Source organism: Phanerochaete carnosa (genome assembly GCF_000300595.1).
Source record: "Phanerochaete carnosa HHB-10118-sp unplaced genomic scaffold PHACAscaffold_2, whole genome shotgun sequence".
NCBI classification, from domain to species: domain Eukaryota; kingdom Fungi; phylum Basidiomycota; class Agaricomycetes; order Polyporales; family Phanerochaetaceae; genus Phanerochaete; species Phanerochaete carnosa.
In genome coordinates, this window is record NW_006767629.1 from 667368 (window position 1) to 694639 (window position 27272).

Sequence of the window (27272 nt, forward strand, 5' to 3'; positions counted from 1 at the left end):
AAAAACTCGAAACAAATTCTCAAATCCGACTAATTGCCACAGTTACCATGGCGATAATGCCAAAAATGATTCTTTGTCTCTCTTCACTCATCTCGAAACACCCCTTGTCGCCGTTCAGCACTAGGAAGTCTCCCAAAACTGGTATATAAATTTCTTGCCTCGTTCCAAATCATCCCGGTTGAGAATGGCATTCGCAGCTGTCCAGGAACCCGCAAGAGGTGAGCAGAGTCTATCCCTTAAAAGCTGAAAGCGTAACTGACAAGCTGTAGCATCTCTCTCACTCTCGGTGGATCACACAGAGCCGAGTTCACCTTTCCCATCACCTGGATCGGCATTTCTGTCGCCGCCGACACTGGGAGCACACGAGTTTGCGTCCAGACGTTCATCGGTCGAACGCGCGAGCGCAACCAAGAGAAAGTCTCGGGAAGAGATGAACGGAACAAACGGAAAGCTTGCTATCGACGGAGAGTCTACTCCAACAACGACAGCGTCTGTGGCATCACCGCTGACACCCACACCAGCCACGTTCTCCTCGTCGGCGCAAGTGACCATCCCTGATCCACAAGATGCAACTCTCGTGACACCTGTCGAGAAACTCCCCGACCACTTGTCGCTGTCCTCTTCGCGCCCTGCGCCGCCATCGCCCGCAGCTTCTCGCCGCGCCTCCTCCACGCTCTCCCGGTCGTCTCGCCCCCAGTCACGTGTCACGTCACTCTCACAGCAGCTCTTCTTGACAGAGCACCACGCTGGGGGCTCGTCCTCGACCGTCGTACCGATGAAGCCCCAGCTAGTGAAAATTCGAGATTTTGCGTACCCGCTCTCAGACGAGCGCCATGTCGGCCGAGGTCCTGACGTCCCGCGCTCGAACCGCCCGCGGAACCGCGGATCAGTGTATTCGAGCTCGAGCTCAAGCGCGTGCTCAGACGAGGACGAAGGCGGCGAAGATGGCGAAGAGCAGCAGCAGCAGCGTAACAGCTTCAGCGCGTTCCGCTGGAACACGCTCAGCACGCACTTCTGGAACGGCAAGGACGACGACGACGACGACGACGACGACGACGACTTGGACGCGGGGCCGTCTCAGACAGATCTCGCGATGAACTTCGACCAATCGTCACCAGTGAACGAGCACGACGACTACGCGGATGATGACGATGACTATCCACCACCAAGCGACGACGAGCCGCTCATACCAGGCATGTATCGTGCACTCTATCCGTTCGAGCCAGAGGGTACTGCGGAGGTGGCGCTGGAGGAGGAGCAGCTCGTGCATGTCGTCGGGCGAGGCGGGGGTGTCGGCTGGGCGATCGTAGAGAAGGAAGGCGGCGGGCACGCCCTCGTACCAGAAAGCTATCTGGAGCTGGTCACACCAGACGCACGCTGAGTTTTAATTTAATCTGTCTACACTTTGTCTGTACATTGGTTCCGCTCAGGTCAAGCGTGTATGTTATTTCCCCGTCTTGTACGGGCGCAGAAGCTGTCCGTGCGGTCCGTTAACAATTGGCTCGGCCTCGCATCTTGTATGTGTCCTGTCTCCTCAAGTGCACTGTATTCCACATCTTGTGCTTCTAGATAGTCGCCTTCAGTCTGTATCATCCTAGTCCAATCGACACCAGCTTTTCCTTGGACGAACACTCCGTTGTATCAACTTGGTGCCGCTCAAACCGGCAACAGCTGCCGCATGCGACTGCATTCCGCAAATTGCGTCGCGGCGCACGCACCATGGGCTGTGAGTAGCCGCCTCAGCCAGACTTGTTAGCCCCATGCGGCCTGCCATGCCTGAATTCACTGTCGTCAGAATGTCCTAAATATCATGCGGCCATTAATTACCTTCGCTGGAGACCGGCTAATTAGCGCACGGTGCGTGCATCAGCGGTAGCGACAACTCTCCGAGACAATGACCTTCCCGCACATACGGAGAATTAGCCGTGTTCTCGTGCTCTTGCCAGACAGTGATCCTCGTGGCTGGACCGAGACTTCGGTGTCTTTCTGTCCATGTGTGCAACCGAGACCTTGGCAATCCTGGGTCGGGTCGCGAATTCGATGTCTTGGTGCAGTGTTTCTACATAATCAGTCGAAACTCGCCTCCTGATCAATTCTATATCTCAATAATCTTCCGGACATAGCTGCCTTGGCAGCGTTCCTGCCAGACGATAAGTTGTAGCCTCTGCCTTGGCGAGTATTAAACGCGGCAGAATCACGAATAAACACTGTACGCCAAGGCCTTTGCTCATCTGGGAATACGTGCAAGTTCTGCTTGGCACGAAATGAGACGGTCAGAATATATGGCAGCTGTATAAAATATCAAGGGGCTCCAAGCACTGCTCAGCCAGCAAAGCTCATCGTGCAAGATGAAGTGTCTCGCAGCCCTTGTCTCGCTCGCGACCGTCCTCACTCTCCACGCTCGCGCGGTCGCAGTGTGGGGCCAATGTCAGTGCTTACTTGTTCCACATTCTACATTCACTGACATCCAAAGAACATGCAGGCGGTGGCATTGGCTACGCTGGATCAACTGTCTGCGATGCCGGGTCGCATTGCGTATATGAAAACGATTACTACTCACAGTGCCAACCCGGTGCCGCCACCACGCCCCCGCCCGTCACCGCTACTCCCCTACCTAGCGGAGGCGGTGGCACAAGCAGCAGTAGTGGCCTCGACGCGCATATCAAAGCCAAGGGAAAGATCTACTGGGGTACTGCCTCCGACCAGAACCGCTTCAGTAACGCGCAGGACTCGCAGGTCACCATAGCTAACTTCGGCCAGCTGACCCCTGAAAATTCTATGAAATGGGATGCGGTACGTCTCACATTCACTGTGATCATCGTCTCAAGTTAACTCGCATTTGCAGACGGAGAGTAAGTCTGTTGGTCAAAATGAATGTGTTTCTGTCCCTGATAACGGCATATTTTATGACAGACACCCGTGGTGTTTTCACATTCTCACAGGCCGATGCGCTCGTCGCCTACGCGCAACAGAACAATATGCTCGTCCGCGCCCATACTCTCGGCATGTCTCGTTTTTCGTCACTAGCGGCATATCTAATTGGGTCTCTAGTCTGGCACTCGCAACTTCCGTCCTGGGTGTCCGCAATCACAGACAAAAATACTCTGACCTCCGTCATCCAGAACCACATCGCGAACGTTGCGGGCAGATACAAGGGTAAGGTCCGCTCGTGGGATGTCTGCAACGAGATCTTCAACGAGGACGGCACCTTCCGGCAGTCGGTCTTCTACAACGTGCTTGGCCAGAGCTTCGTGACCATCGCTTTCCAGGCCGCGCGGGCCGCAGACCCGAACGCGAAGCTCTATATTAACGACTATAAGTGCGTCTATGCCCTCGCATCCTGCTCAAAATGAAAGCGGGATTCTGACCACTCTGCAGCCTAGACAGCGCGAACGCGAAACTCACTGCCGTCGTAAATCTCGTAAAGCAGCTCAACAGCGGCGGCACGAAGCTCATCGACGGCATTGGCACCCAGTCGCATCTTCAGGCCGGCGGCACGGGTGGCGTGCAGGCGGCACTGCAGCTCGCTGCCACTGCCGGCGTTGAAGTCGCCATCACCGGTATGCTTCCCGCATGCCCTCACGGTACCTTTTTTTTTTTGATTGAATGTGCCACAGAGCTCGATATTGTTAACGCTGCACCGAACGACTACGTCGCTGTCGTCAAGGCCTGCCTGACCGTTCCCGCCTGCGTTGGCATCACGAGCTGGGGTGTCCGCGACCCGGTACATACCTAATGCTCGTATTCATACAGCGCAGGACTGAGTTGGCTCTTTACAGGACTCTTGGATCGCGTCGTCGAACCCGCTGCTCTTCGACGCCAACTTCCAACCCAAGCCTGCGTACAATGCGGTTATTCAGGCCCTTTTGTAGGCTGCAAGCTGCCCAAATCGTACGTATTTCGTGCGCCAGCATTTATCGTGCCAATTTGGTCCTAGCTCTATTCAGGTGCTGTACACAGTATCATCATGTTAGCAAGAGTTTTACAACGAAATCGTAGCGACATATGCCGGCTTTCCTCGAGGCTACGTATTAAACTAACGAAAGATTTCACCCGTGATTTCGCGTAGGAACAGCCCGAAGCACGCATTCAGCAGCCTAGACCAGATAGTACAGTGTCAGTATGCGTAGGGGGATGGCCTATCTCATCCGTGCAAAGCTATCAAGATATCGCCTTGTCAGCCGGATTTTCGGATGAGATGACAGTGAAAAAATCTTTGTGGGTGATGTGCCATCAGCCATATGCAGCACTTCCTGCAGCACCTCTTGCATCACTTCAGCTCTGATCCTGCGTCTCTCTTCGGCTCGCACCGCGGCAATGCGCTTGACCCACTTGTTCACTTCGTTCCAGTTCTTACGTCGTTTTCACTGTTGATCAACGAGTTGTAGCCAACGTATGTGATGTCGACGTTGGGATATATGGCCGATATGTACTCCGCGGTGTCGTAGGCATCGCTCAACAGCACTGAAGCGGCACTGAGCGTAAGTCGCAAAGGGGCCCCACGGTGAGGGAGCTTCCTGCCCTTCAGATTGGGGATGGTAGAGCTTGACATCGTGATATGAAGGTCGCCCGGGTAAGGACAATGTGTAGCCAACGTCTCCAGTGTGACAATGGCATGGGAGAAGCTAGGCGAAATGTGTGTATGTCCCGCGTACTGCCAAAATTGGCGTATGATATGAAGAGTACGTAGTTCGTTCCAGGCCTTCATTAAGGAGTTTATGCAGTGTTCAGACGAAGTATAGGACAGGAGGTCGGTCAGATATACCGCCCGCAGACGTTTCAGCTGCTTGAGAGAGAAGAGATCGGCCTCTTTGACAGAAGCGTTGGGAGGTTGTCGACTGGCAAGAGACAACATCGTGAGTTGGTCGTGCATAGCAAGGCTGCAAGAGAGTGCGCGGAGGTTTTTCACAGGCTCATTCGACAGCGTATAAGATACGGAGATGGACCGAAGTGAAGAGGATTGGATGAGACAGAGAAGATAGGCGAGGGTCTGGACACCGGTGCCATTCTCGAAGGTCAGCTCCTCTATAGAAGGAAAGGGGAGCACTTCAATATTTTGCGTGGAGTGAGTGATAGAGAGAGAATCAAGTGTGAACCGGCTCGTGACTCTCAGTCTTCGAAGGAAAGGTAGGCACGAGAGGTGCCTGATGGATGTGTCATCGATCGTGTCCTCCGGAGAGTCGTAGACGAGCGTCCGGAGGTTCACGAACTGTCCTAGCATGGGCAACACCCCCACCGTTTTGGAGATGACAAGCTCCTCCACAGTAGGACAGCGGAGCTGCATATGGGCTAGCACTGCGACCACAATTTCCGTGGAATCCGAGCACACCTCTACGGTGTGTATTTCCGAAGGTAGGAGGGTGGAGAAGAAAAGAGCTAGCTCTGCGTCAGCGCAGCGGCGCGCCATACGCAAAGTTAGCAAATAGGGGAGTACGGCGGTCGCGGACGGGAAGTAGAGCTTGACTAGCTTAAGGAACTCCGGACGCAGCTGGGATGATTCTTTCCTAAAAGAAAGCACGCGTATGCGCGCGGCGTACACATTGAAGCGCGTCCAGTCTTCGGGCTTATTAGGAATTTTTGGGCCGCGAATCTGGGGAAGTTATAGTATGGGGGCGATGAGATTCAGCTCCTACGATATAGAAAACCAATTAATAGACGCACTAGACGACCATCTTCGTCCTTTGTCCACACGCTGCTAGGTAGACACTAATATAGGGGATCAAGCGAGATCATGTCCCGCCATAACTCGTCCAAGACAGGATCGCTTAAGGCTTTGCACGTGCAGCTCAATGCCGAAAGCGATCCTTTCCTGAGATAAGGTGCAATCTCCGCTATGAGATCGCGATTGGTGAGGGCCTGATGCATTAGTTTGCAGGGCAGAAAGCCACGGCACTGGCACATCATTAGTATAGGTCATGTTGTATATCAGTGAATTGTAGTGTGATGACCCACCAAGTGATACGTGGAGTTTAATTGCGTCCCAGCATCAGCAAGTCTGAGACGATTCGCGGAAAGGCAAGAAGCAAGCTCTCCTGAACGCAGGGCTGGCGTCTGGCTTAGGGGGTGTCCTGGGTCCGACGGGACGATGTGTCGTGACCCCTCACACCTCTGTTCGCCAGGAACGATCATGTATATCCGTACAGTAATGATGTGGTTCGGTGGCCGCATAATTGTAGAGCTGTAAGTCTGCAGTAGTCTGTTGCTGCATCGCAATCTTCGAGCATAAGCTTACCCACAAACGAAATGCTTTGATACTCGCAGACCAGAACGACTCATATTATGCTGGCTGGGCATAAGTCACTGTTCAACGGGATGAAGTTCACTATAGTTCAAACGTTCTGTGTTATTTTGATAAATATTGCACCTGAAATACCATTATAATACAATACTCCTAGGAGTCAAAGAAACTAGTTGACAAGAGTAAAGAAAATTTTCCTAAATTCAGATCATGAAGGCAATACATGGAGACAGTCATTATTCTGCGGAAGTCTCGCGGATCCTACGTCTCTCAAGACTCCTTACTTTCTCCAACAGCGCAATCCGCAGCTTGACGTTCTCCCAAGACTGGACTGTTGACGAATCTAATGTAGACTCCGCAATATGCAAATTGATGTTCGGATACACCGCAGAAAGATACTCTGCTATGGATAGTTCTTGGTTCTCCTCGATGTTTGCGGGTGGCCGGATTAGTAATTGGAGTGTGTTTTCCCTTCGAGGTAGCAAGGGCGCATCCTCCAAAATGGGGGGTACAGAGGCGTAGTTGATTGGAAGGCGTACGAAGTATAAGCGAGGACAGTTCGTAGCAAGCTTGCTCAAGGCGGCCAATGTGCATTTTGAATCTTCCCCGCTGGTGATGTATACAGTGAGCACTTCCAGGTTTGACCACATACGAGTGATGTCGTTGACTGATGTATCCGTGACACTCCTGGGCGGTAAAACGTTGATAAGATTGATGGTTCGTAGTCTCGTTAGAGCGTCCAGGTCGTTCAAGTCCTCCACTTCGACGCGGGGCCGCAGAGATAAGCAGAACAGTTTGACATGTTCTAATGAAGTATGTGCAGAGAGGCCTCTTGCCAGGGAACTGACTTGGCTGCCGTGCATCGACTTCTCACCATGCAGCGTATATCTGACTTCGATGGTCGCGAGGCGGGGGCTTGTCGAACATATGTCTTGCATGAAGGTTCCGAAAGCCAGGACGTCTGTCACATCGTGCATAACCAAGGTCTCAAGAGCAGGGAAGTAATTGGATTGGAGGGGAAAGTGGGTTTTATATGATGCAGCAGCGAACTTGAAGTTCGTCGAGAAGCTGTGTAAGCAAGGAAGTGTCCCGAACGCCTTAAGAGAATCTCCCGCGAGTACCTCTTTTTCCACTCCCGACGAACAAAGATTTACGACCTTCAAGGCGTGAAAGCAAGCGAGCATCGACGAGACATCGCAGCGAAGCTCGGTGATACATAGCTCTTGGACGTCGGGACATAAGAGCTGCATATATCCGAGCATGAGGGTCGTACGTGGGGCCGACCCTGGGAATGCGCTAAAGCGAACGATGCTTGGGCTCAAGAGGGCAAGGACATAGATAAGGAATGGCATATCGTCCCCATCATGCGACTCGGTCGATAGGAGGTGTATGCGAATGTCTTGCAGGTTCGGGAGCAAGCGCCGTCCAGGGGGAAGGCTGACCAGGAGCCCTTGCAGCAGTCGAGACACTTCCTTCATGGGCTCAGCCCCCTTCTGCAAGTCCACCACCTTGATCCTCGCGGCGTGGATATCGAAGCGCGCACGGTCATCTGTCGTTATCGGAGTTTCGACATATGTCTAGATGTGCATCACGTCAGAAGCCATAGAGGTCACGAATTTTGACTGCGTACCAGGCCGCGGTCGGGCAAAAAGTTACACAAGCGCGAGGGCAGGCATTGGCACAGCGGTATCAGAGATTGCATCGTATGCCATAAACGGTCCAGAGCGGGGTCGCTGAAAACCTTGCAGGTGCTGGCCAATGCCGTCAAGGAAGTCTTGGGTAGTAAGTCCAGTATGTCACGGACCACGTCCGCATTAGAGAATAAACCATGCATGACGATGGAAATTGGGTGATTGTGGACAATATTTTGGGGTGTTAGGTCCTGGATTCAGCCGTGAGTATTGAGGCGAGTACGGTCTAGATATGACATATCAGCGCTATCTGAGTCTTTCAAACTGAGAGAAAATATTTCACCACGACACTTGTTAGTACAGGACCCAAGTACTAGAGGCTAGGGTTCAGCAGAGTTAAAAGTTGGCCAGGTGCCGCCATGTTGGGCAGCCGGTGGCCGGGGGGACGCGTCATCCCGAACCTTCCCACATACAGTGTTGTCAAATGGACTGATGGCACCGGGGTTAATGGCGTGGGAACTCGTCCGAGTTTCTGCCCCTCTCTCTGAGAATTTCAGGCATTGTGGAAAGGTCAAAAGCCAGAAGCCTGGCCGCAAAGGTAGAGATCTACGACCTGGGAGAGGGAAGTGCGTTCGCTGCCGTTTTTCAGGGCCTGAGGTCAATGACAACACTGCCCACATACACAAATGCAATTAATAACGTTAGACGACTACGCAATACAGCAGTGAAAAAGCTATAGCTTCGCAAGCATCTGGGGCTTGTCGGGAATGTACCACGCTCGTGATCCACGCTTTCCTTCTTCCTCAGCCTGCGTCGACCCGTTGCCGAGCCAATAGAACCGGTTATGCGAAGCGTTGTCATCCACAAAGGTGTACTCGAAGTCTTCCCATCGCGGCTGCCCTAGGACACGCAGCTCGTTTAAACTAGACCCTGCACGGTTTGTGTCAGCTTGAGGTCAGACGAGAAATGAGATAACGAGCTCACCAGGCCAGAGCGCAACGACCTTCCCGTCGGCATCCCCGCGCTTGTACCAGCTACGACACTGATCTCATTCAGCAGTTGTAGTATCGACAATAAGTGGGGGGGGGCAATACCTTTCTAGCAAAGACCGTGCGCGGGAAGTACGAGTCTAGATGCCTCTGGAAATCGTCTACCGCTTCCTTGCGCACGACCATCGTCTTGATCCTCTGGCGCTGTATCTTGCTGATGCATGCAACAAGATAGTCGGCTTGCGCCTCGACGACAGGGACCAAGGAGCCTAATGCCATTGCGGAGTTGGGGCCGACCATCTGGAACCTTGTGGATAGTCAGGTGCCGAAACGGGCTGCTGTTAGGTACGCACCAGTTGGGATGCTGGTCTTGACAGAGGCTAATGTATGTACGCGGATACTCTTGCCAGTAGTCCTTCAGAGTCGTCCCATTGCGTCCGATGACGGGGAACCTTGGAATAAATGTCGGGTCATAGCCTGTCGCGCAGACTATCACATCGTACTGGCGCCGCTCGCCGTCCTTCGTCTCTATTCCGTCAGTTGTAAAGCGCGCAATCCCCGCTTTGACAAATCCAACCTGTACATGGGTGTCAGTATGACTTTGATACAACGAACTAAAGCTCCTACATTATTCGCCTGCTGTGGAGCGCAGAAGTGGAATCAGCATCCATAATGCTGCGAAATTTGCGAACTCACCAAAGCCGCCAGATACCCAAATCCTGGCGATAATCTGCGGCAAACGACCGGGAAATCCGGCTGGAGGCCCGAAAATGATAAGAGCCCAGCGTCTCGCAATCTTACGTAAACTCACGATTATCGCCTCGGCAATATGAGGGTTGGCCTTCAGCGCCTCTTGCATATACTCGGTGAGCCTCTTCCGCACTGTCTGCTGCATCTGGCTGCCGGCGATAGTCAAAGCATGCGAAGCATTCAGGAAGTCTTCGCATTGGCGGACAAGTTCGAGGTATACGGCGGGATCCTCACGGAAGAGCTGTTTCTCTTCTTCAGTGAAAACATCTGGGTGCGAATACGACATGAGTTGGCACGGAAGTCAGTAAAACGTTCGCAGACCTACGATTTCCTGTATGACCATCGGAGTATCTCTTGAGTAGAGGTAGCGCCACGTGTGCTGTCCAGGTTTGGCCCCGAACGTAGTTGTCGAGCTGCTTTACGTGGGGTTGTATGGCAGGTACGACCTGAATGGCAGTCTGCAGTGTGATCAGTGGCCGGCAGAAGTAAGACGAATATTGCGCGATGCTTACAGATCCCTATCCTTCACATTAGCGTTTCCTCAGGGCGCAACAGAAGAATGGGGTGCTTACAGATCCAATGACAGCTACTCGACGGTCCGCCCATGAAGAGTTGACCTGTCCAAGAGTCCAATTTGCGGTATGCACACTGTCGGGTTAAGTATTAAATCATTTAAATGCAGCGCCGCTAAAGATGCCGGCGATTCTTACAGAGATCCTCTAAAGTCATTGATGCCGGGGATGTCCGGCATTGTCCACCTGTTCAGAATACCGATGGCAGATATGACGAGATGAGCAGAGTCCTGAAAATGAGATCCATCATCGGTGCGCTCAATTTCAAGGGTCCACTTTCCCTCGGACTCGGACCAGGAGGCGTTGACGACCTTGCGGTTAAACTATACGATGTGGGTCAAGAACGAGCCATTAACTCCTACAATAATCCGAACGAACCTCGGTATATTTTGGCACACCGATGCGAGTAGCGACGTCTTGAAGGTAGTGTAATGTTTCTTCTCCAGGGGGATAGTATGACGAAAATTCTGTCTGTATAGCGAAGTCGACATTCCGGCATCAGAGAGGGCTCGTACGTCACTTACGCTGAGTGCGAACGAGAATTGATAGCAAAGTGCTGGTCTGCGAAGCAAGTCAGTAACGCCTAGCTGTATATGAAGATGGTTGTGACTGACACATCGCAGGCAACACCAGGATACTGGTTCTCCAGCCTACCGCGATACAAGGTCTTAACTGCCGTCGAAACAAGCACATGCATTGTGAAACGCCTACCAAGTGCCGCCAACATCCGAATTCTTCTCGTAAATGACGAGATCGACGTTCTGCAAGGACCTGATGATCTTGTGTGTCAAAGCGATTCCAGAGAGCCCTGCACCGACTGCAACGGCGGGAGATATAGTAAGTACCGCTGCCGGAAGTTATCATCCAATCACAAGGTCTTACTTATTATCACGCGCACAGGCCGCGCCCGGTCAACGGGCTCTTCCAAGAGTTTGAACGTGGAAGCACCCTGGTACGCCTTGGCCAGATCGTTTGTCGACGACATGGTGTGAGTTCAGATGCATCATGTCGCAGCCGACATGATGCGTTTTAAAGACTCCCTGAACGCCGCCGTCATCGGTTTCGGCTGAGAGACGCTGAGCAGGGTCATGCGTCTGATCGGATTTTGCAGACATTTCTGGGCGCGGCGCTCCTTGTACTGCCTCAGGGCGGGAGCCCGACAGTGAGACAGGCCCTATCGAAGAGAAGGTGCCGCGGCGACTGAAGCTGCGGTTGCAAGGTTGCCCTCCTACGATGAACGCCGCCCTGAAGTGTAGCGTGAAAAGTAGCTTGATGCTGGTGAACTGGACACACGAAAGCTGTCGCAATTACAAGGTCCCGTTGTGCTGATGCCGAAGCTAGAAGGCGGTCGCGAAGGAAGTCTCATCACCGCGGGATCCGCGGTTACAGGAACATAAGGCGGGATTCCCACGCTCCTTCCTAATTTGGTGTGGCGTCGGTCTCATCCTCTGTTTACATCTTGTTTCAAGACCACGCCCACCATTTACCCTCTCCCTCGCCGCCTTTTCTCTTCTGTCAAACTTTGTAAGAAAATGTCTGAAGAGAGCAAAGGTAAGGTGCGGCAATGTCAAAATCCAAGTGCCATAGCTGACATCGGTAACAGTGCTTGTCGGCGTGATTGGCGGAAGTGGTCTGTACCACTTGGACAACCTCACCTTGATGTAAAGTTGCGTTGTGTGCTGTCTGGAGGGCAAAACTGATTTGTGATGTGAAGAAAGCAAGTGAGCCCGGAGACGGTATGCAAATTATCGACGATACGCTCGTACAACGTTCACAGATCTTCACGCAGCCCTGGGGCCCCCCAAGCTCTCCCATCAACATCTGCGCCCTCCCTACTGGCACCCAAATTGCCTTCCTCACCCGGCATGGTATTGGCCATACCATTAACCCGTCCGCAGTGCCTGCACGTGCCAACATTGCCGCCCTCAAGTCGCTCGGCGTGCGTGCAATTCTCGCCTTTTCAGCCGTCGGCTCGCTGCGCGAGGAAATCGCACCAGGCGACTGCGTGCTGCCGACGCAGATCATCGACCGCACGAAGGGTGTGCGTCCCGCCAGCTTCTTCGAGGGAACCTCCGTCGTCGCACACGCGTCCTTTGGCGACCCGTTCAGCAACCGGCTCGTCCATTGGCTCGAGAAGCGCGTCGCGGACGCCATTGCCACTCACGGCGCTGGTGCAAAGCTGCACACGGACAAGTGTGTCGTCTGCATGGAGGGCCCGCAGTTCTCGACGCGCGCCGAGAGTAAGATGTATCGTGCTTGGGGTGGCGATATCATCAACATGAGCGTACTGCCTGAGGCGAAGCTCGCGAGGGAGGCGGAGCTTGGGTGCGTTCTCCATGTTCTCACAGCACGCTCAATCTCTCATAGCGATGGAGATATGCGCTCATCGCCACTGCCACCGACTACGACTCCTGGCGCGAAAGCGAGGGCTCAGTCACCACCGCTGAGGTCTTCAAAGTCCTCCAGAAGAACGCGCAGCTCTCGCGCACCGTCGCCGCTACGATCCTCGACGAACTCCACGAGGCTGCCGAGGAGGGCGGCATCCTCACTGAGGAGGTTGGCGCAATGAAGTTCTCCATCATGCCCCGCTCCGAGAAGCAGAAAGACGAAGACAGGCAGAATCTCGCATATATCCTACCTACCTACTTCCAATAGAGTGCTTAAAGATCTTGGAGATGCATATAGAAGTGATGATCTGTAGAAATAGATGAACTATAAAATGTTTTCCCGCATCACACACTGATAGTACAACAGTCCTATCCACAAGATGTTTACAATTACTGTGATACGCTCAAAGATTCACATGGCATTCGGCAGTCACGACAAAAACAAAGGATACTGTAGTTTTACGACCGTAGCGGATGTCACGCGTCACAGGGCCCTTATCCTGTCTGTTATTTCGCCTCTGTCACATGTCACAGAGGGGTCCATCCGGTTGTGACATCTGAGATTTGTCACGAAGAAAAAGTCACCTTTTTTCAGGCCTGCGGCGCTCTGTAGTACCATAGAATGTATTATCATACCAACAATGCTATCCAGATAAAATACTGTAGCCGTGCTCGGTCGTCCATTAGCAGGCGGATGTCACAGGTCACCAAGGACCCATCCACTCATCCGGTTCGGTGCGCCTGTGTCACAGTCACAAGGCCATCTGCTACGGTCGTAAAAGTACAGTAGGAAGCGAACGAAACGGAAGTGCAAAGGTATCAATCGACGTCATCTATACTGCTAGACCCTGCCTGTGCCCCACCACCAACAGGCGGTGGACCTCCGCCGATGAGCAAGTTCAGGAGGGTGAGCGGGGTATGGTCCTCTGGAGGAGGAGGAGTGGCAGCCAGAATAGCGTCAAGCTCAACGACGATTGGCAGTGTAATGTCTACTCCGGTGTTAGTGTTAGTCCAAGCTACTCCACCTGGCTGTGGTGGCTGTGCCAATGGTGCGAGCGGTTGAGACGTAGATGCTTGCGGTGGTGTAGGCTGGGACGTCGCCAGCGACGACGCAGGAATCAGCGGGGGCGGGCCCGGGCTAGGCGGGGATGCCGGCACCGGTGGTGGCTTGGTATCGGTCAGCGACGACGCAGGGATATGTGGGCTCGGGCTCGGGCTAGGCGGAGACGCTGGTACCGGCCGGGGCTTGTTATCGGTCAGTGACGAAACAGGGACAAGTGGGGGCGGTCCCGGGCTATCGGGCCGTAGTGGCGAAACCGGCGTTGAGGTTGTGCTAGAGGGAGGCATATTTGGCGGCCGAGACGGCCCTGCCGGCGAGGCGTATGTCGGGAGCTGTGCTGAAGACGATGAGGAGGCGGCGTTGCCAGACTTCTCTGCCTTCGCGGCATACCACTTGCGCCGCTGGACCTTGGCGAACGCAAGCAAGGCATCGAGACCCTCGACAACGTACGCTTTGCTTCGTCGGTCTTGCAGCCTGGCGAAGCACAATAAGAACAACGGTAAATGCAAGAGACAGGGAGGATTAACCTGGCGATCATCTCTTCGGTGACGTCCGGGGCACGCAGGAAGGGCATTTTCTCAATGAGCTTCCTGTAAACAACCAAGAGCATCTCCGGACCACCCATCAGCGTAAGTCCCACGTCAGTCCAGCTCTCGAAGCGCTTCTTCAAGCTGGGCCTGTACTCAGATCTCAGGTCTTCAAGATCAGGGTCGTGAGGATCGAGATCGAGATATGTATACGGGTCGTCATCCGAATGGAGACCAGGCAACGGCGCTATGCCCATGAACATCGCCGCGAACATCATCGGATTAGGCTGGTCTGCACCGGGAGTTGTAACCGCATCGACCCACGCCTCGACGCGATTCCGTCTACCTGGCGCACGCGAGCCATTCTTGTGGATCTGCAAGATCTCAGCGCGATTCGCCGAAGTGTCGAGTTGTGAGAACGATTGCAGGAGAGCGCGATGTGTCATCCGGATGGTGTCGAGGAGCTCGGCCTCGAGAATTTGCAGCGCACGTCGGGCATGACTATGATGCGATATGAGCTTCGTTGCGGCCTGCAGCGCCGCAGCGTCTCGTGGGCGTAATAGGTAGGAGTACGAGCCGAGGAGGTCGACGATCCGATCGACCTTGTGTTCGAGAGAGTATATCTCGAGCGCAACAGCATATGTATCGGAGCAAGCCGTAGCCATCGCCTTCAACAAGAAAAGTAGACGCTCCTCGAGGGTTTGTGGGTCTTGTGCTATTGACAAAAGCGCGCTATACAAAGTTAACGACGGCGTCGTCTCGAAAATAGCGACAAGAGCATCCTCGATGTGGCGCTGCAGAAGATGGACGTGTCCAAAGATGATATCTGACCAATGGCGCAGGCGGGGTACATCGAGGTCCAGCTCGTCGTTGTCGTCGTCATCGGACAAGAGCGAAGATATGGCTCCTGAGTCGGACTGATCTTCCAAACTGAGAGACTCGCCGCCGTCTTCGCTATCGACATCTTCCCAATCGCTCTCCTTGCCTGATTGTGTTTGACGCTTAGCGTCTACTTATCGTTAATATTCACGCTGCATCCTATGGCTCGGCTAGGATGAACCTCACCTTGTGACTTGTTGAACATAAGCCGGACGACAGCCTTCCAGCTCATTATGTCCTCGATGTCTCCTAGCATCCTGGGAATCAAATCCTTATGCCGCTGGCTACCATACGCCAGCATGCTCAGGAACATGTCTCGCCAAATAAAGAGGGTAACGTCTTCGAGGTGTGTAGCCCCATTGACGTCGAATCTCTTCACGACGCGTCCCTTCCTGTTCCGGATTGTGACAGGGATGTATAGCGAGTCCAAGGCGCATTTACATCTGGGAGAAGGTCATGCACGGCCTTTGTTAGAAAGAGATAGAATGCGTACCCCATGCGAACATTCTCTAGCTGATCTAGAGTAGATGACACGAACAGCAGGCAATCATGTGCCAAGTCGAAGTCCACATTATGCTCGTATACAACCACCCATACATCGCTCATCCAAACAGCCAGGCTGTCAGCGATCTCGTTCAGGAGCTCGACCAGATTTGAGGTGTCCATGACATAGGCTCGCTTCGTGTCCTTGTTCAGCTCTTTGAGCATGTTGGTGATCTCGAGCTTCTTGCCGCGCAAATCAAGGTCGGGCATGCCCGCATGACGCTTCTGTAGGCGGGCCGCGGCGTTCAAAGCTTTCTTGATCTTTGACTTCGGCGCATTGTTTAGCAGTGGTATCAGTTGCTGGTATACGAGTGTTTGCCGCGCATCCCGGGGCAACGAATCAAGGATAGCCGCGAACCTACCACAAATTCGCGAAAATTAGCAGAGAAATACCCATAGTCTAAAGGAGATCAGATAAGATAAGATGAAAGACATGCCTTGAGCTCGGCAACGACTCAGACATACGAAGTGCTTCAGCCGCCTAGAACAAAGACTTCTGCAACCGATTCCGGCATGCGTGGTAGTAGTGCAGACGCAAGTGTATGCGGCGCACGACAAAGGTCGCGTTGTGTTACGGCGCTTAGAAATATTGTTACACTCCGTGACGTTAAGTGTCACGGACAATGTCGTCACGCGTTCTGCGCCGGCCTTCGCAGTCGCCGCCACTATCGAGCCTGACCTGTAGGTTCTACCATGGCGCGTTGTATTGACTGTGTACATATTGGCTCATGTTCTCACTTCTTCAATTGATCTGAGACTAGAAATGAGATTCTTCATCGGGAGACCTTCGCTGGGCAGTGTTTCTGCAAGATTTGCCCGTGGACGGCTGACAATTCGCCAGCCGCATTGCCAACCCTGCTGAACATACGAGTCGCCCTTCTGCCAAATACTTTATCCTCGACACGCACTTTTTCGTCACCATATCTACGGAATGCCTTACACACAACTACCGCCTCGCCGGACGCCCGTTCGGGAACGCACTTCTCTCTCGCAACGACCTCCCAAGTCATCTGACGCGGGCAACAGCGACTCGACTCTTGTGAGCTCACAGTCTGACTATGATCATAACCAGGAGCAGTATCACTTCTCCTCGTACCATCGACCGAGCGAAATACCGCGACCTCCGGACGTCTACGCGCCACCGCATGCCGAACCCAAGAGTCCCATAACGCCATCGATGAATTCGAGCAGATTCACGTCGTTTGACGGAGAGATGGAGGGTGTTCGTCATCGCGGACGTTTCAAGACAAGGCTTGACAGCGCAGACGGGCAGCGCAACATATTCACCGCCATTCGGGACAACGACTTGGACAACAATTGGGATGATATCGACCAAGTCGACCTACACGAGAACGAGGAAGAGCACGGCGGACATTTTGACGACGAGCTCTATGAGCAAGTCGTGGAGCCGGAAGACCCAGCAGTCACCGGTGCTCACAGAGAGTTCCAGGAGGACTACGAGGATGTCGAGAAGCAGATGGTTCGCGAGATGACGTACAAGCAGCGTCGCAAGGCACTGTCGAGAATCAGGATCGAGTACAACATCTCCTGTGAGTCCGTTTGCCCTTTCGTAATCAGCCTCTGACATCGTGAGGCTGCGCAGCTATCGTCAACCGAGAGAAGTTTCTTCTTAAGCTCGCCAAAGCGCTCATGACCTTCGGCGCACCATCTCATCGTATCGAAGCGCAACTTATCTCAGCAGCACATATCCTGGAAATCGAAGCCGAGTTCATCCATGTTCCCGGGCTCATCATGTGCTCATTTATCGACAAGGAGGAGAAGACATCGGAGACGCACTTCATCCGGTGCACAGGACGCATGGCCCTCGGTCGTCTCCACGAAGTCCATCAGCTGTACCGGGCGGTCGTGCACGATGAACTCAGCGCCAAGAAAGCCGGAGACCGCCTCGATGAGCTGCTCGCGGCACCACCCATCTACGGATCATTTGTTCAGATCGTCCTTGCGTTCTGGATTGCGGCTCTGATTTGTCCGCTTGCTTTCGGCGGCTCATTTGTCGACATGTGGCTCGCCGGTGCGGGAGCTGTGTTCCTCTCGGCGATGCGCATCGGCGTCGTCTCGAGGGCTAAGAAGTGGTATGCGCATGTATTCGAGTAAGCAAATGCTGTCCCGCGTAATGTTTCGAGCTGATCACGTTCGCAGAGTGTGCCTGACGATGATCATCTCCTTCACGGCGCGTGCTCTGAGTAGCATCAACGGCGACATCTTTTGCTATAATGCTATTTCATCTGCTAGCATCGTGTCTATCCTCCCTGGATTCCTTATTCGTGAGTTACGTCGTCTTCGACTATGTGTTTATACTGATTCCACAACAGTGAGCGGTTCTCTGGAACTGGCGGCGAAGAATCTCTCGACTGGCAGTATCAAGATGATTTATGCGCTCATCTATACACTGTTCCTCGGCTTCGGGCTGCAGATTGGCAACGACCTTTACTTCCTTTTCAACCACAAAGCACGGGACAGCCTTGCCACGCTCGCGAGCCGGCTCGTCACGCAGTATTCCATCGTTGGCGAGTTTATTCCCGACAATGGCACGTTTGGATACATTAACGGCGGTCAGCCGCTTTCGGGTACCTTCACTTTCGTCGACATCGACCCATTCGCTGCCGAGAACATCGTCACAGGCTGCTACCGCGCACCGGACTTTCCGTGGTACCTTATGCGGTTCCCGTGGTGGATGCAGTTCTTCATCGTGCCGCTCTTCTCGGTGCTCTCGTCCCTTGCGAACCTCCAGCCGATCTGGACGTGGGACATGCTCGTCATGGTTATCATCTCCTGCGTCTCGTACACCGCGAACAAGGTCGCAAATCGGCTCATCCCGGACCGCTCTGACTTTGTGTCGTTCACGGGCGCGTTCGCCGTCGGCATCCTGGGCAACTTCTATTCGCGCAAGATGGGTGGTACCGCGTTCACCGTCATGGTCACTGGAGTGCTGTTCTTGGTTCCCGTGAGTACTCTTTCTCTGCGAAGGATCGATTGTGCTCATACACGCATCACCGAAAGTCTGGCCTATCTGCTATCGGTGGCATCACTGCCCAGGGTGGTGGGATTGATATCGGCGGGGCCATGATCGCAGTCACTGTCGGTATAACCACCGGGCTCTTCGTCAGTCAGGGGATCGTCTATGCCTTCGGCTCCAGGAAGAACAATGCCCTGTTCTCATTCTGATCTCTCTGTACTTGGATAATGACCCTGTTACTCACCAAATATATGATGTCCGTCCGGTCTGATGCCCAGAGTCTGACGCAGATTACGGATATATGAGTAATTTGAAGCTAAGACCGAGTATATTAAACACCTAACTACCTCTCAAAAGGTCAAATGTAGGCCTATGAAGCTCATGTAGTAGCTAGTGACATTTGAACCGGGATTTTCGTCATACCACTGATCGGAGACTATCGAGCGCCGTTTAACTCGGACCTTGCCTATCAGTTCCGCATTCTAGTTTCAAATAGTAGGAAGTAACGCTCCCTTGGCTGTCGCCATGGCCATATCTTCATGGCCGTCCTTGTAATGGGCTTTGCGGTCTTGGACAAAGCTCCAAGAGATTGCAGACCAGCGAAAGTCTCGATACGTTCGTCTCAAACTTCCAATCAGATACTATCGACTGACCATGCCATGTAGGATAGCAAAAGCTTGACGGCCGCCTTCCGGTTCAAAGATGTGCGCCCACCACAGATGGCGCTCAGGCACCCCGTTAGCAAGTGAAGAAGCAGTAGTACTGGCAACATACTGCAGTCCGACTCTGACTTTAAAGAACGGAACTTGTTCTCCAGAAATCGCTATTTACACGAGCCAGAGCGAGTAGCAATTCCTCTGCCGACCCCCAAATAATTTTGTGCGTGATCATCGTTAAATGTATACCAAGGCCGTGAAAGGTGAGACGTCCTATCACAATGCTGTTGGTGGCGACTCGTCAGCTGACTGTACGACAAGATCGCTGCAAAGGAAGATATCGTTTCGCTTTGTCTGTCCAATTTGGCCATTTCTAAAAACGGTGCGCCTGCAAGTAACTCCTACAAAGAAGTAGCTGGTGACAAAACGGAGGATGTATTAGCGAGTAAGGGTTTACAGACTGTCAGCTGTTCTGAGTTTCGAGGTCAATACGTGGGCAGCGGTGCGCTCTTCCTTTGAATCTCAAGGCATTCTCCTGGTCTAACATGCCCAGCAGTGTGATAGGCGGATAATCAATTGAAGCACGGCGAAGGCTGGTAGAGTCTCTCACCTTCGCCCGATCGCGCCCGCTCATATCGTTGGGTGTAAGATGTTTGTGATATGGCCAACGGAGTACATCGAACACGATGCCGAATGGCTTGCGAAACTCGTCTCGGACGACTAATCCAGATGGCTGGAAGAGACCTTAGCGAAGAAAGCGGCCGGGCGTAAACAAGGAGCGTAAGAGGAAGAACCGTGGCGGGGCCGGTCTCGCTCAAGTCCCGAAATTATTTTCCAGGAGGTATGACGAGTGAAGAATGCGAGGCAGCAGATAGCAGAGAGGAAGGGGAGAGCGTAAGCAAGTTGGTAGATGTGCAACCGACTACATAGAAGGCCTCCAGTCGTCAAGCGAAAGCGCGAAAGGTTGTCTCCGATTCGTAAGTACTCATCAACTTCGAGTGACTGTAGTGCTGATGCTATGTGATCCCCACCCTTTTGTCCGCGATGAACAGAAGAGTAGTATCGAGAAATCATGCCTGTGTGCGCAGGTGTGTGCAGCATGGATTCTACTGACTAGCCGATCAAGAAAGATTGATCTCTTTCACAAGCGCCGTCGTTCGACCTTGTCACCTCGAGCTTGTCTCTTCAGCGGTCGTGCATTCGTTGAGGTAAGTTGAGACATTCTACTATATCTATCTTCTCTGTTGACGGCGACAAATGGGTCGCATGTGTAGCGTGTGTCATGGAACTAACTGAGACTGCCCTCTCTATTTTCGCCCTTCCCGTGGCGACCGACACTGATGATACAGAGGTTGTGTCCGATGAAAAAAGTGTATAGACGATACATTGACGGAAGTATTACTTCAGGGCGCCCAGCAGGCTCGGCTGCGCGATAGCCAAATGATGTGCGTCGCGGTACTGCGTGTGGTTCTATCATCGACTTCATTTCAGCAACTGGCAGTGAAAATCGCAGTAATCAGAATCTCAGAGGCTCCATGAAGACGGAGGGGGCCGAGTGGGCATTCTCCCGTGTCCGCGATCCGAAAAGACTTCCAAGGATCGAGATTGTCCTGTCTACTTGGAGGGAGCTCCAAAGCCTCCGACGGGAGACAGACGATCAGAAACCGACTGTGGGACAGTTCAGTAAGTTGCACGTTCGCAACATGTGGCAGTTAATCTGAAGAAATGAACCGCTGACTTGTGGCAGCCACTTCAAAAAGCACCAGCCCCGCTTTGAAGAGGGTGCCGATTTCTGACGCTCAGCTACGAGCTGCTTTTGACAAGGAATACCAGGTACATAGATTTCCAAATTTCTTGACCGCACTATATCCATACGTCAACTCCGTCTTCACCAGAAAGCTATTAAGAAGGATTCCGAGTCTGTGATGCCACCCGATAATTGCGCTAGCCGCCAGGGCCTGATAGCCGCAGAAAACGAATTAGAAGCTGGGGCGGAGCCGGTGGACGAGACGAATCCTCCTGGCGAGCACACTACTGTTTGCGTCAAAGAAGAACCCATGGAAGATATCATGCCCACGCGGAATATCGGAGACGAGTTGACAGACGAACAGATCCGTGACGCGCTGGCTAGCATCAAAAACGTACGTGCCATGCGTTTCGCTATGGTATGCTCTGACACGGTCAGATTGGATAGTCGGATGCAAAAATCAAAACGGACCTCATGTTCTCGGATAGAATCTTATACAGGCGCATCCAGAAAATAGGACTCGAGATCTACCCGGTGGAAGACAGCGTCAACAAATACTTTCTCTTCTCCAGGTACTACTTCAGCAACCGATATGGCGGTAGTTTCGTCGCGACCTTCCCAACCATGTCGGAGGAAAAACTGAAGGAACACAAGATCAACGATTGGGCGTTTCTAAGTCTCGAGTATAACCCGCATGCGCCTCAAGTGCCCGGAGCTCCTGGACTGTTTTATGCGCCTCAAGTACCCGGAGCTCCCGGGCTGTTCTATACGCCCGCTGGAAAAGCTCGTAGATCATGGACCAGCCGAGTATTTGTCAGGCTCGATTGTGGCAAGTGGCTCTACGTCGGCAAATACACCTTTGCTCCCTCGGACTCGCTTACGCCCGAGGAATTCGTCAGCCAGCCGGACAGGGTATGTTTCGAAAACGCTCAAAGATAGTGCAGTGGTACTGAAACATGGCCTAACTAATTAGATCAGGCGGACGTGGGCAAAGGAGATCAAAGCACATAGCACTTGGGGCAGCAATATTCTAGCGCGCGTATATTTTCGCCGCCAGTATAACGGAAGAGAACCTACGAAAGACGAGCTCAAGGAGGTTTCATTCAACAAAGCCGCCCTCAATAGCGTCACTGAGCAAGAGATCGTGGATGCCTTTAGCACAGGAAAGGAAGTAAGTCTAAAGTATGCATGGCATGAATAGATGCGCAATTTCCTTACGTGCGTACCGCCGCCAGGTCTTCAGCGTATGGTCAATGAAGTGCATAGGCCACGATGCCAAGTGGATCGCTGAGCTCATTGAAGATTATCCAAAATGGCTCGAAGATCGAGAGGCCCAGTTGAAGAAGAAAAAGAAAGCCAAGGTGGGGGGAAAGGCGTCAAATAGAAGGGCGAGTAAAAAAGCACCGAAACCGAGCGCAAGTGCCCAGCAATTTAGCAAGGCTGCCGAGGCTGGTACCAAGCGCAAAGCCGAGGTCCTCGACTCGATATCAAGCTCAGAGGAACGCGAGCGGATGCATGAGACCTTGGATGATGATGACGTCGAGGACATCGAGGATGACGATGGGGTACAACTTGAAGTAGCCAAGCCAATCTACGTCCCGAAGAGAACTCGCCAAAAAATAGCGCTCGAGATCCGCCGTCGCCGCCGCCGCTAGCATCATTGAGCTCAATTCGGGGTGATGTTAGATGGATTCCGTTACTCCCGCTGTCACCTATGATGTTGCTGAGCTGCATGACTTTGGATGGCGAGGCACACGCGGCGTACAACGTATGGTTAATTTCATGTAGTAGCGAGTACCTAGTCACGCGCCTCATCCATAAATATCGGTGTTCAAGATTGCTCTCGACCCGTACTGTACGAGAACCAGCGCGCTAGGCTATGGTAATACTGTATCCATTACTTATGAGTCATCTGCGGCGAGTCGAACCTTGCGACTCCTGAATAAGACGGGCGGCATCCTGCGGCCTGCCGCTGCGTTTCCCAAAGCGGCTCAAGAGCACAACACGCCCTTCTACGCTGCCTGCGAGGGTAGAGTTAGCTATGCGCAGCAGCGTAGCTAGATTCCGAGTGTCATACCGTCGTTTGAGCTTGGAAAACGGGCTCGACCGGAATAGTGCCATCATGTATCAAGGACCGTTCTGTCTGCCCAACCATCGCCATTATTGGCACCATCCTCGCCACCTTGTGCCACCATCGTTTCTCGTCTTCGTCATCCGTCTCGGCTTCTGGAGTTTCGATTTCTGCCTGTGGATACACCGCGGCTATATATGCAGCTATGTATGGCCAGCTGTTATCGGAAATTGGACATTGCTCCAGCGACAGCCGAATAGGCTCCATCGAGCGTGCCGTGGGAACTGGATGCTCTGGATAAATGGTTGCATCGATTGGGATACTTAGAAAGAGGAGGTTTGGAAGATAGAGTGCGCAGTCTCCAAGGATCTCTATACTTGAGAGCGATGTACAGTCTGCGAGGGACAAGACCTCCAATTTGGGCCACGCAGTGCCGAAGACATGGCGAAGAAGTTCCCGGGACCATTCGTACCCGGGAAGTGATATGCCAAGATGCTGGAGAAAGGAGAGTCGCCGGAGGGGGCCTAAATCCCACTGGCAATCCCACCGCGGCGCTCCGCCTCTAGCGAGATGGGGCCTAATAATCATGAGCTGCGCTAAGGAATGGAGATTGGAAACGGTTTCCACGAGCGTGTTCATATTGTCCATATTAGATAGCGGCTTTGATGGGTCGAACGCGAGGCAGAGCCAAAAAAGCTTTTGATAAGGAACTAGGCGGAGTAGAGCGTTTATAACGAGCACATCCTGGATGTCGTAGACATTCAGGTCGGCCAAATGAGGGAATGTATCAGAACTAGCCACAATGTTGGGGATTACAGACATAGTGCAGGGAGAACGAATGCTGAGGGTGGTGAGGAAGGTGGACGTCGCGAGGAATGATACGGTTATCGGCGTGGACATTGGTACCCGGTATCCCAGAGACTGTAGCTTCTCAAACCGGGGGAGAGCAGCCAGCGCGTGTTCGTCCCAGTTCGCAAGCGAAAGTGAATGAACCTCCGGACATTGGCTGCTCAGGAACCCAAGGACAGAGGACACGACATCTCCGTCGTTCAATGACAGTGAAAACTTCTGGAGCTTTGAGTTCAGCAGCACAGGGATGTACACCGCAGCGTTCAGTGATATGCGACAATTAAAGGCGAGGCTTTGAAGGTTTGGGAAAGGTGGAGAAAGGGATGGCAGGTACATGCGCATTGTGCGGAGATAATCTTTCAATCGTATGGCTTGTGCAATATCCAAGCTCTTCACACGAGCTGCGTTAATTAGGAATAGAGCCCATTCTTCGCCGACAGGACCCCGAACCATCTAAGGTGTGCATCAAAGTCATACAATGTTAGAGTGTTTAAGTTCATTGCATGCGGCACTCACGATGACATGACCCGATGCTTCATCCTTTTTCCATGTTTCTGAGGGCAGGCATCTAATCAATGGCTCCAAATCTCCAAGAGAAGACCATACAGCGTTCATTGCAGGCTCGTGGAACAATTTGCACGTGCGGGCCACTAATGCCTGCGCTCGTTTGAATGGAATATCGGCCCTTCTTTCAAAATCGGCTAAGCCGTCGATAATAATGCTTAGAATTTCCGGTACTCGGAAACAGCGATGCATAGCGAAGCCGTGGTAGCCCCCGGATGGAATCAACTGGAATTTTTCTGAAAGCCTGAGAGTAATTTCGAAAATGAGACTGAAGTGGTGGTGAGCGTCGGGAGAAGTATCAGTGAACGCTGAGCGCTGAGCGCTGAATGACCAGGTGATTGGGAGGCCCCTTGTGAACTCGCCCGAGCCGGGGCGCCGGAGGCCCGGGGTAGTACTGTCACGTGCCCGGAAGTCGGCCAGGCTACGGCATTTTGCTGTATACTCGTAAATGCATGGAGATAGGCAAAATGCTACATCTCAGATTCACTAGAATAGACATAAAATATTATTCTACCAAGCCGTAAATTTTTATCATCGTTAACACTATGAATATTTTTGGGAGACTGCAGAAACAGCGCTTGGCATGAATCTCGGCCGGCTAGTCCGACTTGGGCCTTGCCTTCTCATATCTTGATCAAGGGGGCATTTGACGCATTATGGCTCCGTCAGACATTGCAAAGGCCATCTTTGAAATGCCCTGTGGGGACATGGGCAAGACTCAAAGCGATCTCGGCCCAGCACGCTCGCTTCAGTTTTCAAGCTCAAGTCTGAGCCGGCTACCACCGACTGGTCAGACTAGTCCACAGGCATCTAGTGCAGAAATGTATGTCGATCGCAATCAGTGCTAGTGTGTCACGCTGACTCGCAAAACAGCGGTGGAATTAACGTGCTAGAGCATGCCTCCGATTCCAAAGAATGGGACGTGTTCACCAGAAAACGCCGCCCTCGCAAGCTGCAACGAGTAGAGGTTGTTCTGCCAACCCTCAAAGAGCTACGTGCGCACCGCTCTGCTAGTCTCATCAATGACAATGCTGCGAAAAGTAAGACACCTTGCGACAGTACAGTTGGTCTGGCCGGTTACCCGATTATTTGGCTTATTTTGCTCCTTTTAAGGGCCAAAGGCGGAGGATATCAACATCACAACGTCTGTGAAACGTGAACCTATCTCTGACGAGCAATTGCAGCACGCTTTTAACAATCTTTACAAGGTCCGCACCCTCTATAGTGCTGACACATGACGGAGTCGCTTGACCATTGGACAAGGCCAGCTTGAAAGAAGATATCGCTCCGCCCCAGCTGCCCGATCCCGCTACTCCAGAAGGTGGCTCGCATGTCAGGATCGTCTACGAAGAGATAACTGATCAGCAAATACGGGACGCGCTCGCATGTATAAATAACGTACGTTGCTGATGCTAATTTGCCTCCATTTGCCTACCATTGGTCCCAGTCGCAGGCGAAAGTGAAGAAAAATCTCACCTTCTCGGACAGGATCCTCTACAGACGTCTTCGCCAGATCGGGTTCGAAATATACCCGATCGAGGATAATGTGAACAAGTTCTTCCTGTTCTCGCGGTACTATTTTAGCAACCGGTTTGGCGGAAGTTTCGTCGAGACTTTCCCAACGATATCTGCCCAGAAGGTTAGAGAGCACGGGCTCGACGACTGGGCGTTCCCAAGTCTCGAATTTAATCCGCATGCTCCTCAAGTGCCCGGTGCACCTGGCTTGATCTATGAGCCTGGCGGGTCTGTATTGAACTGCGAACCCAACAAACGCACTTGCAGGATGTTCGTCCGGCTCGATGCAGGGAAGTGGCTGTACGTCGGCATGTACACCTTTGTTGGAGCCGAGCCGCTCACCCCTCAAGAATTTGCTGATCAACCTGCGAAGGTATGTTATGCCTATCATATAATATAACACTGTCTCAAAGAATATGCTCCACCACTAGATGAAACTCACGTGGGCTCAAGAGCTGAAAAGGCAGCGCGGCTGGGGCAACTACATCCTGGCCAGAATATTTTTTCGCTCGAGGCATCAAGGGAGAAAACCTACGAAAAAAGAGCGCGAACAATTGATGAACAATCAAACCGCGTTGAACAGTGTGACAGATGAACAGATCATCGAAGCATACTCGCGGGGTGATGAGGTCAGCAGACTTTCCACTACTCGTGCACGATTCTTCCTGCTGATATAATTGGGTCTAAGGAATTTGGAGTATGGTCGATCAAATGCATCGGATATGACACCGAGTGGCTTGCGCAGCTCATCGACGACTATCCGAGGTGGATGGAAGAGAAAGCGGCGGAACAGGCGGCACTCAAACGCGTAGGCAAGAAACGCAGCAGGAAGGGCGGCGACTTCTCCTCTGGTGACTCGAAGCTACTCCAAGGAGATGTTAAAAGTGGGAAGCGTAAGGTGGCAGATGGCGGAGACGAAGAGGAGGGGGAAGGTTACTTGTTAGAGACTCACCCAGCTCCCGACTCCGTCTCTCGCCGCCGAGAGAAGAAACACAAAGCTGTCATGGCACTGGTTATTGAGCTTGAGTGACATATCTTTCGGTCTATTTCTCGCGTAGCTTAAAAATTTCTGTCTATGAGAAATATAGCAGTCGTATCCAGAAGACATACGAACTGGTGTGCACGCAGTAGTAAGCGACACCGATCAACTGGGCTCGCTATGAACCACAAGCATTAACATTGTTCAACTTCGTCACTCCACCACGGTCCTACCACGCTCTCAACGATCTGACAATGCCTATCTGCCTCCAAAGAGAGCGCCTTCTCCGGTTTTGTATAATTGTTGTCTCGAGAGAGGAGAGAAGGCCAGAGGCCACG

The 27272-nt window shown here is 52.7% G+C and overlaps 9 protein-coding genes across 9 annotated transcripts; 6 read left to right on the forward strand and 3 right to left on the reverse strand.

Annotated features, from left to right (window-relative positions):
- The first annotated feature begins 41 nt into the window (after window positions 1–41).
- Window positions 42–1608, forward strand: PHACADRAFT_249058 (uncharacterized protein). The gene is made up of 3 exons (XM_007391459.1): window positions 42–141; window positions 198–218; window positions 270–1608. Exon 3 carries the CDS (start codon window positions 431–433, stop codon window positions 1379–1381), a length of 951 nt encoding a protein of 316 aa, XP_007391521.1. The 5' UTR covers window positions 42–141; window positions 198–218; window positions 270–430; the 3' UTR covers window positions 1382–1608.
- Window positions 1609–2105: 497 nt separating this feature from the next.
- On the forward strand, window positions 2106–4799 carry PHACADRAFT_249059 (glycoside hydrolase family 10 protein). The gene is made up of 8 exons (XM_007391460.1): window positions 2106–2427; window positions 2483–2793; window positions 2846–2852; window positions 2914–3003; window positions 3052–3319; window positions 3379–3560; window positions 3618–3724; window positions 3780–4799. The coding sequence occupies exons 1-8, from the start codon at window positions 2349–2351 to the stop codon at window positions 3870–3872; spliced, it is 1137 nt and encodes a 378-aa protein (XP_007391522.1). The 5' UTR covers window positions 2106–2348; the 3' UTR covers window positions 3873–4799.
- A 1575-nt stretch (window positions 4800–6374) lies between these two features.
- Window positions 6375–8168, reverse strand: PHACADRAFT_180979 (uncharacterized protein). The gene is made up of 2 exons (XM_007391461.1): window positions 7869–8168; window positions 6375–7815 (listed from the first exon to the last, which is right to left on the reverse strand). Exons 1-2 carry the CDS (start codon window positions 8070–8072, stop codon window positions 6475–6477), a joined length of 1545 nt encoding a protein of 514 aa, XP_007391523.1. The 5' UTR covers window positions 8073–8168; the 3' UTR covers window positions 6375–6474.
- Window positions 8169–8526: 358 nt separating this feature from the next.
- PHACADRAFT_205130 (uncharacterized protein) lies at window positions 8527–11227 on the reverse strand. Its single transcript, XM_007391462.1, has 16 exons — window positions 11063–11227; window positions 10892–10997; window positions 10795–10830; window positions 10705–10741; window positions 10559–10651; window positions 10319–10503; window positions 10181–10256; window positions 10121–10126; window positions 9934–10066; window positions 9670–9875; window positions 9555–9614; window positions 9486–9497; window positions 9212–9435; window positions 8964–9165; window positions 8854–8911; window positions 8527–8799 (listed from the first exon to the last, which is right to left on the reverse strand). The coding sequence occupies exons 1-16, from the start codon at window positions 11163–11165 to the stop codon at window positions 8603–8605; spliced, it is 1734 nt and encodes a 577-aa protein (XP_007391524.1). The 5' UTR covers window positions 11166–11227; the 3' UTR covers window positions 8527–8602.
- Window positions 11228–11712: 485 nt separating this feature from the next.
- On the forward strand, window positions 11713–12906 carry PHACADRAFT_205131 (uncharacterized protein; the record flags this gene model as incomplete). The annotated part of the gene is made up of 5 exons (XM_007391463.1): window positions 11713–11731; window positions 11784–11841; window positions 11895–11916; window positions 11970–12505; window positions 12556–12906. 5 exons carry the CDS (start codon window positions 11713–11715, stop codon window positions 12833–12835), a joined length of 915 nt encoding a protein of 304 aa, XP_007391525.1. The 3' UTR covers window positions 12836–12906.
- Window positions 12907–13386: 480 nt separating this feature from the next.
- PHACADRAFT_85922 (uncharacterized protein) lies at window positions 13387–15936 on the reverse strand (the record flags this gene model as incomplete). Its single annotated transcript, XM_007391464.1, has 5 exons — window positions 13387–13734; window positions 13804–14101; window positions 14155–15166; window positions 15220–15476; window positions 15527–15936. Coding segments are annotated over 5 exons (2325 nt in total), but the record flags the coding sequence as incomplete, so codon positions are not given.
- Window positions 15937–17226: 1290 nt separating this feature from the next.
- On the forward strand, window positions 17227–18762 carry PHACADRAFT_86146 (uncharacterized protein; the record flags this gene model as incomplete). The annotated part of the gene is given in 5 exon segments (XM_007391465.1): window positions 17227–17679; window positions 17693–17861; window positions 17910–18082; window positions 18206–18541; window positions 18598–18762. 5 exon segments carry the CDS (start codon window positions 17227–17229, stop codon window positions 18760–18762), a joined length of 1296 nt encoding a protein of 431 aa, XP_007391527.1.
- Window positions 18763–21099: 2337 nt separating this feature from the next.
- Window positions 21100–24335, forward strand: PHACADRAFT_113045 (uncharacterized protein). The gene is made up of 4 exons (XM_007391466.1): window positions 21100–21350; window positions 21404–21868; window positions 21930–22127; window positions 22192–24335. The coding sequence occupies exons 1-4, from the start codon at window positions 21135–21137 to the stop codon at window positions 22609–22611; spliced, it is 1299 nt and encodes a 432-aa protein (XP_007391528.1). The 5' UTR covers window positions 21100–21134; the 3' UTR covers window positions 22612–24335.
- A 729-nt stretch (window positions 24336–25064) lies between these two features.
- On the forward strand, window positions 25065–27078 carry PHACADRAFT_180986 (uncharacterized protein). The gene is made up of 7 exons (XM_007391467.1): window positions 25065–25263; window positions 25314–25480; window positions 25554–25648; window positions 25704–25838; window positions 25888–26328; window positions 26387–26584; window positions 26644–27078. The coding sequence occupies exons 1-7, from the start codon at window positions 25097–25099 to the stop codon at window positions 26983–26985; spliced, it is 1545 nt and encodes a 514-aa protein (XP_007391529.1). The 5' UTR covers window positions 25065–25096; the 3' UTR covers window positions 26986–27078.
- Window positions 27079–27272: the final 194 nt, after the last annotated feature.

Excerpts from the sequence above, each read along its gene's own strand:
- PHACADRAFT_180986 (XM_007391467.1), top strand. The coding sequence starts at position 25,097 with ATGGCTCCGTCAGACATTGCAAAGGCCATCTTTGAAATGCCCTGTGGG. Across the intron at positions 25,481-25,553 it reads CAATGACAATGCTGCGAAAA|GGCCAAAGGCGGAGGATATC; the intron begins GTAAGACACCTT and ends GCTCCTTTTAAG. Across the intron at positions 26,329-26,386 it reads TTGCTGATCAACCTGCGAAG|ATGAAACTCACGTGGGCTCA; the intron begins GTATGTTATGCC and ends CTCCACCACTAG.
- PHACADRAFT_113045 (XM_007391466.1), top strand. The coding sequence starts at position 21,135 with ATGCCACCCGATAATTGCGCTAGCCGCCAGGGCCTGATAGCCGCAGAA. Across the intron at positions 21,869-21,929 it reads TCGTCAGCCAGCCGGACAGG|ATCAGGCGGACGTGGGCAAA; the intron begins GTATGTTTCGAA and ends CTAACTAATTAG. Across the intron at positions 22,128-22,191 it reads CCTTTAGCACAGGAAAGGAA|GTCTTCAGCGTATGGTCAAT; the intron begins GTAAGTCTAAAG and ends TACCGCCGCCAG.
- PHACADRAFT_249058 (XM_007391459.1), top strand. The coding sequence starts at position 431 with ATGAACGGAACAAACGGAAAGCTTGCTATCGACGGAGAGTCTACTCCA.
- PHACADRAFT_249059 (XM_007391460.1), top strand. The coding sequence starts at position 2,349 with ATGAAGTGTCTCGCAGCCCTTGTCTCGCTCGCGACCGTCCTCACTCTC. Across the intron at positions 3,561-3,617 it reads CGTTGAAGTCGCCATCACCG|AGCTCGATATTGTTAACGCT; the intron begins GTATGCTTCCCG and ends AATGTGCCACAG. Across the intron at positions 3,725-3,779 it reads GCTGGGGTGTCCGCGACCCG|GACTCTTGGATCGCGTCGTC; the intron begins GTACATACCTAA and ends GGCTCTTTACAG.
- PHACADRAFT_180979 (XM_007391461.1), bottom strand. The coding sequence starts at position 8,072 with ATGCATGGTTTATTCTCTAATGCGGACGTGGTCCGTGACATACTGGAC. Across the intron at positions 7,816-7,868 it reads TTTTGCCCGACCGCGGCCTG|ACATATGTCGAAACTCCGAT; the intron begins GTACGCAGTCAA and ends ATGCACATCTAG.
- PHACADRAFT_205130 (XM_007391462.1), bottom strand. The coding sequence starts at position 11,165 with ATGTCGTCGACAAACGATCTGGCCAAGGCGTACCAGGGTGCTTCCACG. Across the intron at positions 10,504-10,558 it reads GTGTGCCAAAATATACCGAG|TTTAACCGCAAGGTCGTCAA; the intron begins GTTCGTTCGGAT and ends CACATCGTATAG. Across the intron at positions 9,876-9,933 it reads CGATGGTCATACAGGAAATC|ATGTTTTCACTGAAGAAGAG; the intron begins GTAGGTCTGCGA and ends ATTCGCACCCAG.